Source organism: Artemia franciscana, chromosome 1 (genome assembly GCF_032884065.1).
Source record: "Artemia franciscana chromosome 1, ASM3288406v1, whole genome shotgun sequence".
Taxonomy (NCBI): domain Eukaryota; kingdom Metazoa; phylum Arthropoda; class Branchiopoda; order Anostraca; family Artemiidae; genus Artemia; species Artemia franciscana.
Window position 1 is genome coordinate 22,926,401 of NC_088863.1, and position 15,592 is coordinate 22,941,992.

At 34.3% G+C, this 15,592-nt stretch overlaps 1 protein-coding gene across 1 annotated transcript in view; it reads left to right on the top strand.

The window, feature by feature from the left end:
* LOC136027029 ((E3-independent) E2 ubiquitin-conjugating enzyme UBE2O-like) overlaps nt 1-15,592 on the top strand; it is a 97,457-nt gene that overhangs the window by 42,490 nt on the left and 39,375 nt on the right. The window contains exons 8-12 of the mRNA XM_065703947.1: nt 863-955; nt 4,052-4,236; nt 9,540-9,784; nt 12,905-13,064; nt 14,419-14,524. Of these exons, the coding sequence (XP_065560019.1) occupies nt 863-955; nt 4,052-4,236; nt 9,540-9,784; nt 12,905-13,064; nt 14,419-14,524 (789 nt within the window). The remainder of the gene's footprint in view (nt 1-862; nt 956-4,051; nt 4,237-9,539; nt 9,785-12,904; nt 13,065-14,418; nt 14,525-15,592) is intronic.

The following is a 15,592-nucleotide window of genomic DNA, read 5'->3' on the forward strand; positions in this document are numbered from 1 at the left end:
ATGCATTTAAAAGGACTATTTTCCAAATATAAATCCTTTAATAAACTTAAGTTTAGAGCAAAATTGAAGACATGAATGTCCCAAAATTGCAAACTATCGTAATTCTGTTCACAATGCTTGACATCAAAACAAAGATATTAAAGCAAAAAGCTAAAAAAATGTGTGTTTAGAAAAATATTTTATTGAACATTAATAAAGGGTTGGAATTGTGGAACCTCCCCGTTTATCAACCTGGAGGAAATACCAGGCTCCTTATAAATCATCGTTATAATTTTCCCGAAGGCCGAATGAAACCATACAAAAAATAAAATGTATCAACAGGGTCTCTTTGTTTTTCTTCTTTTTTTTTTACTTTTGCCGTTTCAAGATATTTCTCATGGTGTATAATTGTTGATATATTTGACGCGTCTTATGTTAATTTCCCCTTAACTTTGTTAATTTTTACTATTATTTTATTCTTGAATATATAAATCTAAGGCGCGTTGTTTTATTCTTTTAATATATTTGATGTTTGCTTTTTATGTATTCTACCTTATTTACCATTTTATTTTCTACTCGAATTAATATTTCATGAAACCAGTAAAATTATTTCTACGTTTTCATTGTGAAAATGTGTACCGAAAAAACAGCAACTTATTAATATAAACACCCTTTACTGGTATCAAAATTAAAAGGGGGAGTGGGCATTCATTGTTCTATATTTATAATCAGAAGTTTGAATCTTTACCGTAATCTACTTCGTTGCTCCTATGTTTAGATTCTATTCCTTGAAGACTGATAGTTATTTTGGCTTTATGCAAGTTCATTTATCTATCACTGGTTTTCCATAAATTTACCAGTTTTGATACAAGTTCCATTTTAGATGATACGAATATATCGGATCTTGATCATTATGAGGACGTAGTGTCTGATGATGAAGTCGGTCCTGTCAATGGCACAAGTGGTCATAATAAGGGTATGTTGGTATAGTTCGTTATAGGCTAAAAATTATTATCGAAAATTTTTAAGTTTCGTATTACTAAGATAATCGGGTTCTTTAAATTTGGGTGGATTCTAAAAACGAGTTTGTGATAATGTTTTACCTGTTTTTATCTTCGCCCTGTAAGGGTTCATAGCTTCGAATTCTTCCCATTACATGTTCATAATAAGGGAAGGATGTTGAAATCTAATGATTTCTATATTGAAAATGAAAAGAATAGACACAATATTTTTGTCATCTGGGGATCAAGAACCTAAATAATACTAAATCTAAAATTATGATTATTATCTTGTGGAACGGTTTGATTTTCAGACTCATTTTTATTTAGCGAGCTAACTCATCTGGGTATTTCAGATTTCAACTATCATACAGATACCCAATTCTTTTTTCAAAGCCTTTACCTGCTTAAACCATCTTAAACATGAGGCTTTAAATTCGACTAACTGTTCGGACCTAGGAAGTGACCCTTATTTTCATTTTTTCAACTACCATTTTTGGCTACTGGTTCAGAGTTGCTTAAACATATTTCTGAAGACAAGCTAGAGGGCTAGTTGAACTCACCCTACTGTGCATTGACCCAATGGATCTACCATTTTTCGCTACCGATTGATTACTAGTGATAACGGCTGCTTAAACATATTCTTGAAAAGAAGTTAGATGGCTAGTTGAAGACTCCCTCCTCTGTAATGACTATATGGATCTCTGACGAAAATTTGGGAAAGTTTGAACCTTGAAATTTTCTCTTTTTAAGCCAGTAATTAACTTCTGTTTTGGTTGCTATAGATTAATTGCTCAAATACATATTTTTAATGGTGAGACCTTAGAGGATTAATTCACCTCCCTCTTTCTATATAGATCTAAAAGAACTAAAATAAGACTTATGGATCCAAGAATTAGCCTTTATACCCTTGTTAAACGGATTATGTGGCTTATAAATCGAATCCTACGAACCAAGCTTAACTGATGATCAAAAATGATCTCGACTGTTTCTTAATGATTTTCGTATTTCTATACATTTTTAGACCAAGGGAATTTCGCATTTCCTCTTGTTTGAAAATATTACTATCTCGCTCTCTGCAGGAACAAATCATTGCTTTTGCTTTTGTAACTATAGCTGAATTTTATCCAATATTTGCTGTCCCAATTCGATCAGGGTCTTCCGACATTTATCTCTTAGGAGAGATACTAGACTACCAACTATTTATTTACTACTTTTCCTCCATATGTTCATGGTGGTTACTTGATTGAAAATGATTTTCTTACTTTTGGGAAGTTTTTCCTCCTCCCTGCTCCAATCCTCCTTGGTTTCTCTTTATCAGAGAGTAAATTTTATGGGTTTTTTTCCATCATTTCCACTGATTTTGTTTTCTTCATATTTTTTTTTGCTTCGTATGCTGTTGAGATAGAACGAAACCGACTATTATAATTCAGTGGCAAAATGATGTTGGGAGAGCGGCCATACGCTACTCTCCAACCAATCTTTTATACCGGGAAGAAATTTCTATTAAATCCAGCATCTTTTTCTTCTTCATGTTATGAGAGTGGCTGTCGAGTCTCGGTGGCACAAGGGAAGGGTTGCTCAGTCAGGTACTTCAGAGTCTTAGGTGCTCTTTTATTTATATTAGAACTTCCTCATGATATGTGGTGCACATTGGTCTCACATCATAAAATCGTTGAGATTTTTCCTTTCCCACAGAATTCGACTAGTTCTGTTAAATCTACTGTGGGTACTCTGCCAGAGCCTCTGCATTTGAAACCTGTTATATTTCCTAACTGTAATGGCTACAGCATTTCTAGAACCGTAATTCGATAATTCCAAGTACCTAAACTCTTATAATTACAAATGCACGCTTTCAGAGGGTCACTTGCCTCATTGTGTGTGTGTGAAGTCTGTCTCCTTGGGTCTCCCCCATAGTTGGTTTTTCAACCCTTCAAGGCTTAAACACTAACGAAAACCACACTGCATTTCCATCACACAAATAAGAGAAGATAACGAAGAAATATGTAAAGACAGTGAAAAGCACAATGAATACAATTTAAGCAGATATTTCGGTTATAGGCAAAGCGAGACTCTTTCAAAATTTATTTATCATTTTAGTTTAAAAATTTATTTTATCAATGAAATTTTTCGAGTTTGTTTCTTTTTATTTGTTTTATACGGCACTTTGCTGATGGTCGCTGTTCCGTATATAGCCGAAATTTTGGCATAGGTTGCATTCACTGTATTATTCACTGTCTTGACAAACTTCCTCGTTAAAATGAAATGGTTTCGAAATAATAATAAAAAATCCAGAGACAGAGAAAGAGAGAGAGAGAGAGAGAGAGAGAGAGAGAGAGAGAGAGAGAGAGAGAGAGAGACAGAGAGAGAGAGACAGAGAGAGAGAGAGAGAGAGAGAGAGAGAGAGAGAGAGGAGAGAGAGAGAGAGAGAGAGAGAGAGAGAGAGAGAGGAGAGAGAGAGTGAGAGAGAGAGAGAGAGAGAGAGAGAGAGAGAGAGAGAGAGAGAGAGAGAGAGAGAGAGAGAGAGAGAGAGAGAGGAGAGAGAGAGAGAGAGAGAGGAGAGAGAGAGAGAGAGAGAGAGAGAGAGAGGAGAGGAGAGAGAGAGAGAGAGAGAGAGAGAGAGAGAGAGAGAGAGAGAGAGAGGAGAGAGAGAGAGAGTGAGAGAGAGAGAGAGAGAGAGAGAGAGAGAGAGAGAGAGAGAGAGAGAGAGAGAGAGAGAGAGAGAGAGTAACAAGAAGAGCGAAACTATCTGGAAGTATTATTGATTTTTTCGGTATTATAGAAGACAAAATTTGTCTTATATCAAGACGTAAAGCAGCGAATGGAGGACAAGATAGGCGAAACACGGCATGGGTAGAACCTGGCTTTTGTTTTTGTCTCTGCTAGTGGGATACTGAAACATTATAGAAATATGTTTGGAGCTCATTTGAAAGGAAAGTGCAATCTATTGCCTTGTGTAATTAATAAAAGATAATATTGGATCTTGCTCTGTATACATTTTCCTTTTAAATACAAAATGTAAATTTATTTTTCAGAAAATTGTTTTTTTGAAATTTCACATGGTTTTGTTTCAGATAAAAGAAAAGGCCGTTCAAGGAAAGCCAACGTGTCCTTCGCAACGAGACAAAACCGAATGAAGAAATTAAGGCGGTCAAAGAGCAAGGGACAAAATACACTTGAATCAGCCATCCCAAAAGTCGGTGAGAGGCTTGTTGTGGATAGCATTGGTACCGAGTCTAGAGTAACTGTAATGTGGCAGGTAACAGAAACGTTAAAGCTCACTAATCAAATCATTGTGCCAATTTTTTAGATAATTAATTTAAAAACTTTTCACATAATATATTTTTCACAGAAAGGCAAGGAACCCTATTAAGCCGAACATGAGCAGAAATAAAGTCTAATAATCTACCAAGCGCAAAACTACCACAAGTCACCATAAGTAAAAAAATGAAACCCTAACCGAACAGAAATTACGCTAAATAACCGATCCTAACTCAAAAATGCAAGACCAGAACATAATTTGCAATTTACTGAAAAAACACATTTTAAATGTTCACACTTTTTAATTTTAATGAATCAAAAATTAATAATAATTTCAGGAATAAATGTCTTCGCATGTATATTAAACCGATAATGTTCATTGATTTGTATTGTTCTAGTAAAGTTTTTATTTTATTGATTGATTATTTTATTTGATTTCTGCTCAGTTTTGGTTTAATGGAGCTCTTTACTTTTCCTTGAAAAACTTATTATGGGAAATAATAATCAATTTTAGATCAATTAATTTTAATTAAGTTATTTTTTTTAGTCGACCTGGAAAAGAAAACTTGATACCATTCCCAAAAAATTCTATTAATGCTCTTTGACAACCCGGGTACACTTACATTTGTTTGATTTAGTTAAATTGTAAGAGCAGATGTAGTAATTGTAGCAGCCCTGAAGTAGCAGTGGTAGTGGTATTAGTAGTAGATGTAGCGTACAAATATTGCCATTTTGGTCAGTTCATCATCTTGCTTATCATTTCCTGAAAGTTTCAAATTAATATACTTAGTCACTCCTGATTTATGCCCTTTTGAGAACCCGTATTCACATAACGTGTAATGATTTAGTCCAACACTCTCAACATTCTCTGAAAGGCTCGTATGAATGCACCTCGTCTCTTTCGAAAGCATAGTTCAAACATGTCCACATTTCTCAATAACATATACCATATGCACATAATGAACGATTTGCTTAACTTACAACCCTTGCCCTGATGGCTCTGGGGGATTTACTGTGTCTTTCAACAATGTTGAACAATATAGCTGTCTCAAAATTATTATTGGATGTGTTTTTAGAAGTGATTAGCGTGGGGAGGGGGGGGCTGGTTCCCTCCCAATCACTTTTGACTCTCAAAAATGGCACTAGAACTGAGCCCCATAGGTAATATTTACGACATCCCATTCCATAAAAACCTTAATATGCCCCTGGGTTTTAACTTAACACCCTTGCCCCTGGCTTTTGGGGTTTTTGTTAACCCTGGATGCATTTTTATATATTCTTTGGACTATTTTTAACAAAATGGCGATCTCACGGTTTAAATCAGACATGCTTGGGGGAAAGAAGGCTTTGGGGGGTGGCAGCTACTTTCCATCACTTTTGACTCTGAAAGCGAACTGCAACTTTCAGTTTTCGATCAAATGGGCCTCCTCTAAAGTATATACGACCACCCTTTCCATAATAATCTTACATGCCCATAGGGCATAACTTACAACCATTGCCCCGCGGGGTTTGTTTCAGTCCCGAAGACATTGCTATATGATCTTTGGACTATTATGAATTAAATAGTTGTCGCAAAATTTCTATTGGATCAATTTGGGGAAAAGAGGACGTGGGGGGTATATGCCCTCCAATGACTTTTGACTCTTTTAAAATGCCCCATAACTTCCGATTTCTAATTAAATTATCCTCCTCTGAAGTTAATACCCCATCCCTTCGATAAATACCTTATATGTTCATAATAGGCAAATAATATAAACTATAGTCCTTGCCCTGAGGGCTGTTGGGGGGGGGGTGTCACCCCCAAAGACATAATTTCGAGAGCTTTCAACTATGTTGAACAAAATAGCTATCTCGAAGTTCTGATCGGATGTCTTTGGGAAAATGTGGGCCTCAGGAGGGGGGGGTGTGGCTGCCCTCTAATCACTTTTGAATCTTAAAAAGGGCACTAGAACTTCCAGTCTCTAATTGAATTAGCCCCTTTCGAAGTTTCTATGACAACTGGTCTGAAAAAAAAGAAATTAATAATAATGCATTTTGCCCACATCGTTCTTTACTTAGATATTGCGCTGCCTATAATCAATCTTCTGAGATCTTAGGTCTATTGATAGAAATAAGTTTTTACGAAAATCTGACATCTCCAATTTTACTTCGGCGTTTTTTTTTTTTCTCAAGAAATCAAAGTGAATTCTGCTTTATGCAGTGGTTTATGTTGATAATATTGTATAAGTTCTCTAATAAATGTCTTAAAACATAAAATCGCGAAGAAAGGAAGAAAACGAGGACAATTAACAGCCAGTGAAAAAGTTGAAAAACTATGAAAGTAACGGTGAAAGGGTTAGTTTTGTGTTTTGTTTTAAGGTTTGTTTTGTTATATTTTTATCAGTTTTATTCTTCACTGAGGACGGTCAAGCGGAGGTCCTGAACGAAATATTTGCGTAATTTTTCAACTTTTTCACTGGCTGTTCATTTTCCTCGTTTTCTTCCTTTCTTTTTGATTTTGTGTTTTATCTTTATCCAGTGTGGTCTCATAAATTATTTAAATAAATGTCTTATTGGGCAGAACTTTAGAGATTAGAAGTTTTTTTTAGAGATTATTTTAGATTATTACGGATATTTTTAAAACAACAACTTGACTTTTAAGTTTTTTTTAGAGATTTTTTTAGAGATTATTTTAGATTATTACAGAGATTTTTGAAAACAATAACTTGACTTTTAAGTTTTTTTTAGAGATTTTTTTTAGATTATTTTAGATTATTACAGAGATTTTTGAAAGCAACAACTTGACTTTTAAGTTTTTTTTCTAATTAGCTTAAAAAAGGTATTTTCATCTGTTTATTTTTCCTGCTGCAATTTGTTACCGTCAATTTTATATTGGAAAACTCCTCAACAGTTGAATGTTTGAATAGGCGTATAATGACCCTTCAGGTAATAAATGGTCAATGGTCATTAACTAATACCGATTCTTAGCTAGCACTAATTTTGGGAATCCTAATTTCGGGAATCGGAAATCCGGAAACAAATCCTTTCCCAATAGTTGAAACAAATCCTTTCCCGATAGTAGTCCTATTTAGGAGCTAGTGTTGAGAATAATTACTATTTTTAACAAACTTGTTTGGTTTAGGCACAGTCGAAGTGTTTGCACCGGAATTTATATTCGAGGAGGGGTGGGTAGAAGTTCGAAAAAATTAGAAAAAAAGATATATCAAAAAAACAAATGTCTTTTTGAGTTATTTGTGCTTAATACTTTGGGAAGCAATATTAAATTAATTTGTCATTGAATGGACGCAAATGTATCCATATAAGATGGTAACTAAGTTGCCATAATTACTAGTTAACGTTAAAAATAATTATTATTTTGAATCGAATAAACTTATTTGGTTAATTCACAGTCCAAGAGCTTACACGAAAGTTGATCTTGGGGAAGACTGGTGGGTAGAAAGTCGAAGAAATAGAGAAAATGTTGAAAATAAGAAGCTTAAAAGTGACTTCAGTAAAAATTAAGTGCATTTGTGTGCTATTTATGCCGAATATTTTGAGAAGCATTATTATGTTAGTTTGTCATTGAATTAACATGAACGTTTTTGTTTCAGACGTTGACTAGGTAGTCATATTTAGTAGTCAACGTAAAGCTTTTGTGAGCAATATTGTTTAGTTAGAATCCTAGCGCTTACACGAGAATCTATCTTGGGCGAGGAGTGGTGTTATAAGCTCGAAATAAGTGACAAACGTAAGAAACTAAATGTAACATCATAGAATCCAAAAGAAGGGGAGATAAGGGTTCAAATCCCCGTTAATGATGAGATAATACTTTGTTGCTTTAATATTAAAATAAAATATTTATCAAACAAAAAAAGAAAGAAACTGGCAAGTGTAAAATTATCTTTCTTGATTCGAGTGAAACGTCTAGAAGCCAAATTGGCCAATTCAGTTAAATGAAAAAACCAAATAATTGATAAAGAAGAACACTGTTGATTTTGACTAAAATAAAGCCATCATCCAGGGAAACGTTCCATTTTGGTGTTTTGTTTCATTTTGGCGTACTTGAATCTTAGTTTTAGAAGCTCCTCTGATGAATTTACTTTGTTGTGAGTCGATCCAGTGATTTGACGAAAAAAAAGGAGCAAAGAATGAATACATCGTTTTGGGTTCTAAATTACTTAAACCTTGCCATAGAGGTTGTTTTAACTATACAAACTGAAGATCAACATATTTGTCAAAATTTTGTCCAGAAATAAACCCGCCGGATCCTAACAAGCAATCTATTTTTGTCTTTTTTTTCTTTTTCTTTTTTTTTTGAAAAATGCCGCCAAAACAAATTGTCAAAGAACCAGGAAGGGCTACATATAAAATAAGTACATCTGTAAATTACGTTTCTATTTTCCAACAAGTGAACATTATCGTTTTTTATGCTTTTTTTCTGTATTTTATCCTTTTTTTTATCAATAATCTTTTACTGAAAAGAGATTAAAAGTTCAAAACGATCTTTTAAACTGGTAAATTACTGGTTAGGGTGGTACTACTACTACTACTACTACTACTACTACTACTACTACTACTACTACTACTACTACTACTACTACTACTACTACTACTACTACTGCTACTACTACTACTATTACTACTACTACTACTACTACTACTACTACTACTACTACTACTACTACTACTAGAAACTCAGTGCAGCACCTTGCAGCATGAGGCCAACACAGCTACGCACGCTCTTCCTTCATCCCGATGTATTCAAAACCTCCCTCTTCACACCTCCCAAGGAGTTTCCATTCCTTTAAGACTTTCCTTACGACATCCTCCTACCCCATTTGGGAACGAACTTCATTTTGTTTAGTCCTAAACGGTTGGCCGACAAGGACAATCCTCGGCAATTGGCCATCCTTCATTCGCAGAAGGCGTTCTGCGAAACCACATTTTTTTAACACCCTATGTTTGAGATACGGTGAGTCAGTCGAGTACCGTACCCAAGACAATCCGGGTACGCTTACCCGGATTGTCCGGTACGCTTAATTTTATTACAGAGCAATTGTCCCCTTGGAAAACTGTGCACTTGTGTGCCAACAGCTGAGCTGTTAGAGGGTAAAGGCTTATTTGGAGGGAGGGGGCTCTGATCTGACACTTGTTAAAAAGAACATTTTCAGAAAAGAATATTTGAGTTTTAGTTCATTTTTAGAAAGCTCTTCAGGTGCAGAGGCTTTTTGAGAGAGAGTTTATTTTACTTTTCTTCTCGCGTCTAATCTAATATTAAAGGTTTAAGCGATACGAAAATATTAAGCATTTGCTAATTTTCAGGATGGAACAGTTGAAACAAATTTGCCATCACGTAGCTTATTGCCAATTCAGTATTTGGATGACCAAGAGTTCTTTCCTGGGGATTTTGTCGTTGAGAATAAAGAGGATACAGTTGGCTTGGAGAATGATGATCTCTTAGTGCCACATGGTAAACATGATTATGGTTGTGTCAAAAGAACTTACCGAGCTGACAGAACCGTCACTGTCTCCTGGTTTAAATTGAATTTTGATTGTGATAATAAAAGGTTTGTATTTTGTTCTCTCTTGAATTTTCGTTTCTTTTTCTAAACCGCTCTGTAATTAATTGTAAAATATGAAGGGATTGTAAATAAGTTATTTTTAAAACTGGGCTATTTGAAATTTTCAAGTTCCCAAGAATTTTAGGTAGGCAACCATGTAAAAACAAGATCCCCTGAAAAACTTCCCAGGACTTAGATTATGCTGACGATTTAAGCATGCTTGATGAAAGTGTGAGTAAAATGAATGAACTTTTAGAGGTTTTTTCGAGTTCAGGGTGCTAGAATAGGTTTGAAAATTAATGTTAAGAAGACTAAGTCACTAAGGCTAGGAATAAGTGAAGATGAAAAGGTGACGTTGGGTAACTAAAAGATTGATCAGGTGGGCATCTTCACTTACCTTGGTAGCATTATTAGTAAAGACGGTGGGAGCAGTGAAGATGTTAAAAGTAGAATAGCCAAGGCTCAGGGTGTTTTTTCACAGTTACAAAAAGTTTGGAAGAATACGAAGATAAATCAGCAAACCAAGATTAGAATATTAGAAGCTACAATGATGACAGTGGCGCTCCGAGAAGTGGATGAAAATTTGCTAGATGTTTTCCAGATAAAATGCTTACGGATTATTCTGGGTACTCGGCTGACTGCCGTATTTCAAACGGTAGGCTGTACGAAAAATGTAGTTCAATCCCTCTATTTAGGTCTGTGATGAAAGAAAAGTTGAGAAGGCTAGGGCACGTTGTGCGGATGAAGGATGACACATTGCCGAAGATTGTCTTTTTCAGCCAACCGTCTAGGGCTAAACGGAAAGTAGGTCCTCCTCATTTTGGGTGGGAGGACGTCATAAAAAAGATTTAAATGAAATGGGAGCTTCCTGGGAGGGTTTTAAAAGAAAGGCTTTGAGAAGATTGGGATGGAGGAGGAGCGTGCGTAGCTGTGCTGGCCTCAGGCGGTTTGGTGCTGCGGTGAGTCGTTAATAGTAGTAGTAGTAGTAGTTTATTTAGGGTAACAGTTCAAGCTTTGAAATTTGCTTTTAAAGGGATTTGATTCTAGTACGATATTTTGATTACAGCAAGGGTGGGGGTGGTGTTACTGTTTAAAAAGTTGAGTCACAAATAGAACTTTCTTCCGATCATTTTTTGCTCTATTTTCTTTGTTTTAATTATTGACTGCCAGCTTGAGGAACTTTAAAAAAATCAAACAACTTTTAAAATACAATCACTTTAAAAAAAAATAGATAAGCTGCGAAAGCGATTCCGTTTTTCTTTTCTTTTAGATCGTGAAAAAATATAATATAGTTTATAAAAATCTTAATTACAATTTCTGATGCATTCTGAATAATAAGTGTTTCGGGGGTTTTTGAGCCTTATGAGAGATGCTCCTATATTAAAATTAAAGTTGTAACGAAAAGGTTTTTAAGCTGCGAAAGATATTGCATTTTTTTTAGACCGTAAAAATCATAACGTGTTGTTTAACAAATATTTAAAAAAAAAACTTCAAGAAACGCATCAAAAAACTTCATGTAAACGCATCTTCAAGAAACGTAACAAAAATACCAATAAAAACTATTTTTGATGCGTTTCTTGAGGTTTACCTCTCCTGTTTGAGACGTGAAAGTAGGATCAAAAGAAAATATATTTTACAAATCTTATTTCTTTCTACTATTCTACTTGCTTATGGTATGTTGAAACTATGACACAATTGATTCGAAATAGGGTGCATGTTCAATATCTCCCCTTCTATGCCACCGTCGTCCTTCACATGTAAATAGAATTTAAAGAGGATGGTTCTTTTAGCCTACTGTAGCAGTTTATTCTAATATTTTATAAATTTCCTGGTGATTTCCATCAGTATCTCTAGTTTCTTTTTTTCCTCTATTTCTTCTCCTTCTTTCTCATTTTGAGAAGTTTTGTTGTTGTTGGTTTCTTTTGTTTGTCAAAGGAGACGAACCTAGTGTTATCTCACTGTCTACCTTTGTCAAAAAATGGCCTAGAGTTTACTGTGTTTAGTCAAGCCAAGTTCAAGTTCAGTTATCAGTCTATATAAAAAATTTACCAAACATATCCTGACCAGCTAGTCTTATGTCTAAAGTGTTAGAGACATTGTAGTGGGACGCACCGCCGTCACTTTGTGTGCCAGCCGACATGGGAAGACCTAAGCATAACCCTGCATTCAACAGCTTATTGTGGCCTATTTCCGTCAGCGAAAGTCAATGAAAAACAATTTTTCTCATAGAGGATGTTTTTCATTGGACGTAAGGATGAAAATCAACTCCAATCGATTGCAATAAGCTATATTAAACGCGGAGTAAGTCCAGCCAGTTTTTCTTACAGCTTATATCCCTTACACCTTATAAATGTCTTGCAACTTGTTTGTTAATGAGAAGTGGGCCTAGACATAACTTTTGGGCATTGCTACTCTTTCAATTCACAAATTTGGTTCACTATCCTGTTTAAAAGGGACAGAATATCCCCTTTTTGCTTTTTTCTGAAGTAAAAACTGTGCAAATAGTCTTCAGGAGTAGCCAGGAGCAGGAAACCCTTAAACTCCTATTACTTGACTGAAAAAAAGCAGCATTAACTATTTCTAATCTTAAATCCTCAAATATGAAGTCAATTTAAGTATATATTTTAGTATATGTTATATGTTTGTTAGTATGTGTTATATGTTTGTTAGTATATAGTATATGTTTTAGTATATAAGTTTTTTAAGTATACGTATTTAAGTATATGTTTTCGATAGACGAAAGGCTAAAAAATGTAAATTACAGTGTAATTTTGCGATAATTGCAAGACACTAAAAGTAAATCTTTCTGCATGGTATTTCCACGTAAGGTAGGTTGCCAAGCCGCTTTTGACAACGACTTACCACTTTGTTTTTAAGGAGAAGTGGTAGGAGACATAACTTTTATATCATAGGCAGTGCAATAACGTCGCCTAAGTAAAGAACGTTTTTGCCACAATGTCCTTATCTTATCTTAAGGTGTTCTTACCACAATGTCCTTACCAAAGTATCCTTATCTTACCTCAAGGTAAGATAAGAATATTGTCAATATGTCAATATCCCTTTGGATATTAGTAATATTCTCTGGCTAATATTGTTTCTCATCATCTTAGTATAATTTTTTTCTAGTGAGTTTTGTTGTGAACGAGAAATGAGTTCTTATGAAGTGAAAAGTCATCCAGATTACGATTATCGCCCTGGATCATGTGTGATAAGAATAGCAGGGGATCCTAGTGATGACCCTTTTAACAAAGCTGGTCAGGTGGTTGACTATCTTACTAATGGAAAGGTAAGTGGCTCCTATAGCTAATTAACAAAAAGATCTCGTTACTGTTTTACTGAATATATTTAGGGGGAGGGGGCTGTGAGTGTTCTCTAGGAAGGCAGAATGTAGATAGTACCTGGGTGTGAGAAATACACGGTGGTGATTTTAACTTCAAAGCCGCCTTAAAATTGGAATAACCACCATGTCATTCCATACTCCCTGGATAATGGTAAATGAAAATGATGTATCTTTACTGCAAAATCTCGGTAATCTACCAGGAAATGGAATTTATTAGCGCACTTTTAATTTCGAATATAAATGTTTGACATATAGTCTGCTGAAATCCAGGAAAAAATACCTTTGTAAAGTGCATGCAGGCCTAAAAATTTTTTACTTAGGCATTTTAAATTAATACTTCCATTTTTTTTCTTCCAAAAAGCTGCTGAGACCATGGACTATATTGCAGTAGAATCAATACTTCTATCTATGTGGAACTGATGAATGATGAAGTCGAACGACCTTGCAGACGAATTGTTTCACCTTTTGACAAAACTGGAAAATTATAGATTTACAGGAAAAACTTTTTTACCCGTTTCCCTTTTTCTAGGCCAAATATGTTATATTAAAGCCCTGGGAAATTACTAGCAACGTCTATTTTCTGCCTACCATAGAAACTACTTTAAAAATTGTAATATTGGTGTCTGATAGAAGAAATCTATAGCAAATTAAATTACTCAAAGTAAACAAATGGTTGTCCTGATTTTTACTGTTTAACGTAGTTACGCCTGAAGAAATAATTAGCTACCTTATTAATTAGCTCATTAATTGATTTTATTTGATTGATTGATTAATATTAATACTACTCTTGATTAGTCTTAATTAGTAAATCTTAATTCTTAATTGATAATAAGTTGATCAATTGAGCAGCAAATTGATCATAAAAAGAAACCGCCTGAAAATAAAAGAGTGTGGATGTTAGAAGCATTTGTATCCCCTGTGTTGCCATACAGACGCCTACAGGATGGGATGCCCATCCAAATCCCCGAAATTGGTTTTTCTGGAAAATATGCTTACACTTTTATAATGTAAGAAGTCTATATGGTAAACATCTGATTGGTAAAATTCTATATAGAAAGAAATCTAATTGTAAAAAAAAGTGAATCAAAACAATTTGAAAGTGTGTAGTTTGCAAAATAAAAAAATAAAAATTCACTTTATCGTCAATGAAAAATAATTAATAAAACAGAAAAAAATCGTGACATCATTGAGCGTTTGTTACGTTAATTATATTTATTTATTAATTATATGTTAATTATATTTATGAGGACTCTTCTGTACGGCCATGAGGCTCTGGGTATATTACCGCTTCTTTTTTCAGGTTTTCGTGTGGTGGGTAAATGGTAGTACTGAGGAAGTTGAACCGCAGGATCTGTATAAAGTCGGTGACTATGAAACTGGTTCTGACGGACTTTGGAATGATTCTAGTAAGATCTTATTTTTAATTCTTTAGATTTTTGTCTTTTTAAAATTACTCTAGGTCATTTGTAAAATAACTTTGTCGAGGGAAAATAGAGATGGCACTATAAGGATTGGAAATAATCTTGCTGCAGATTATGTTTGCTTTTTAATATGGTAGTTACAAAATAAATGACATTATATTACAGTTTATAAATATGATTTTTAATGAAGGTAATGGTTTTTTTATAGCGATGTTAATAAAAAAAAATTGGAAAATTTTGTCTGTGTTTTATTTATTTATTTATTTATTTATTTATTATTACGAATAGCGGTAAGCATTAATGCTTGTCGCAAAAACACAAAATCATAATACTAATCTAAAGTAAATTGGCAACGACAAACTAAACAGCAAAAACCTCTAAATAACACAACACTACACAACAAAAGCGTCTAAATAAAAAGGCGTATTTACTAATGCACTCTTAAAAATTCGAACACTCTCTGCCTCGACAACCTCCAAAGGCAAACCATTCCATGGCTCGGCAACTCTACTAACGAAAGATAATTGACCAATTTTTTTCAGTGGTTTTGGGGGATATAATTTATAATCATGCTGACGAGTAGAGTGATAATGGTTAAATTTAAAAAATAAATTTGGATCAACATCATCCACTCCTTTAATTATACGAAACACATTTACAAGGTCATTGCAATGTCTACGAAACTTCAACGACAGGAGTTGAAGCCTAGAAAGTCTCTGCGGATAGGAAAGGCGCTGAAGGTTTGGGACCAATCTAGTGGCCCTTCTCTGAATCTTTTCTATCCTATGCTCATCCGTTAGACTTAATGGAAACCATTTATTCACTTTATAAAACTTATATTTATTACTTTTTAAATTGTTTTTGCGTTTTGATAAATTTCGGCGTATTGGGATTTTTGTGGATATCATCATAAAGCAAAATATTTAAAACTATTTAAAAAATTCTTTGTTTAGACGAGTGAAATTAATGGTGTTGTCTCAACTCCACTGATATCAAAAAAACGTTTTTTCCTGAATGTTTGAGCAGTATTTTGACTTTTCTATGCTATAGCAA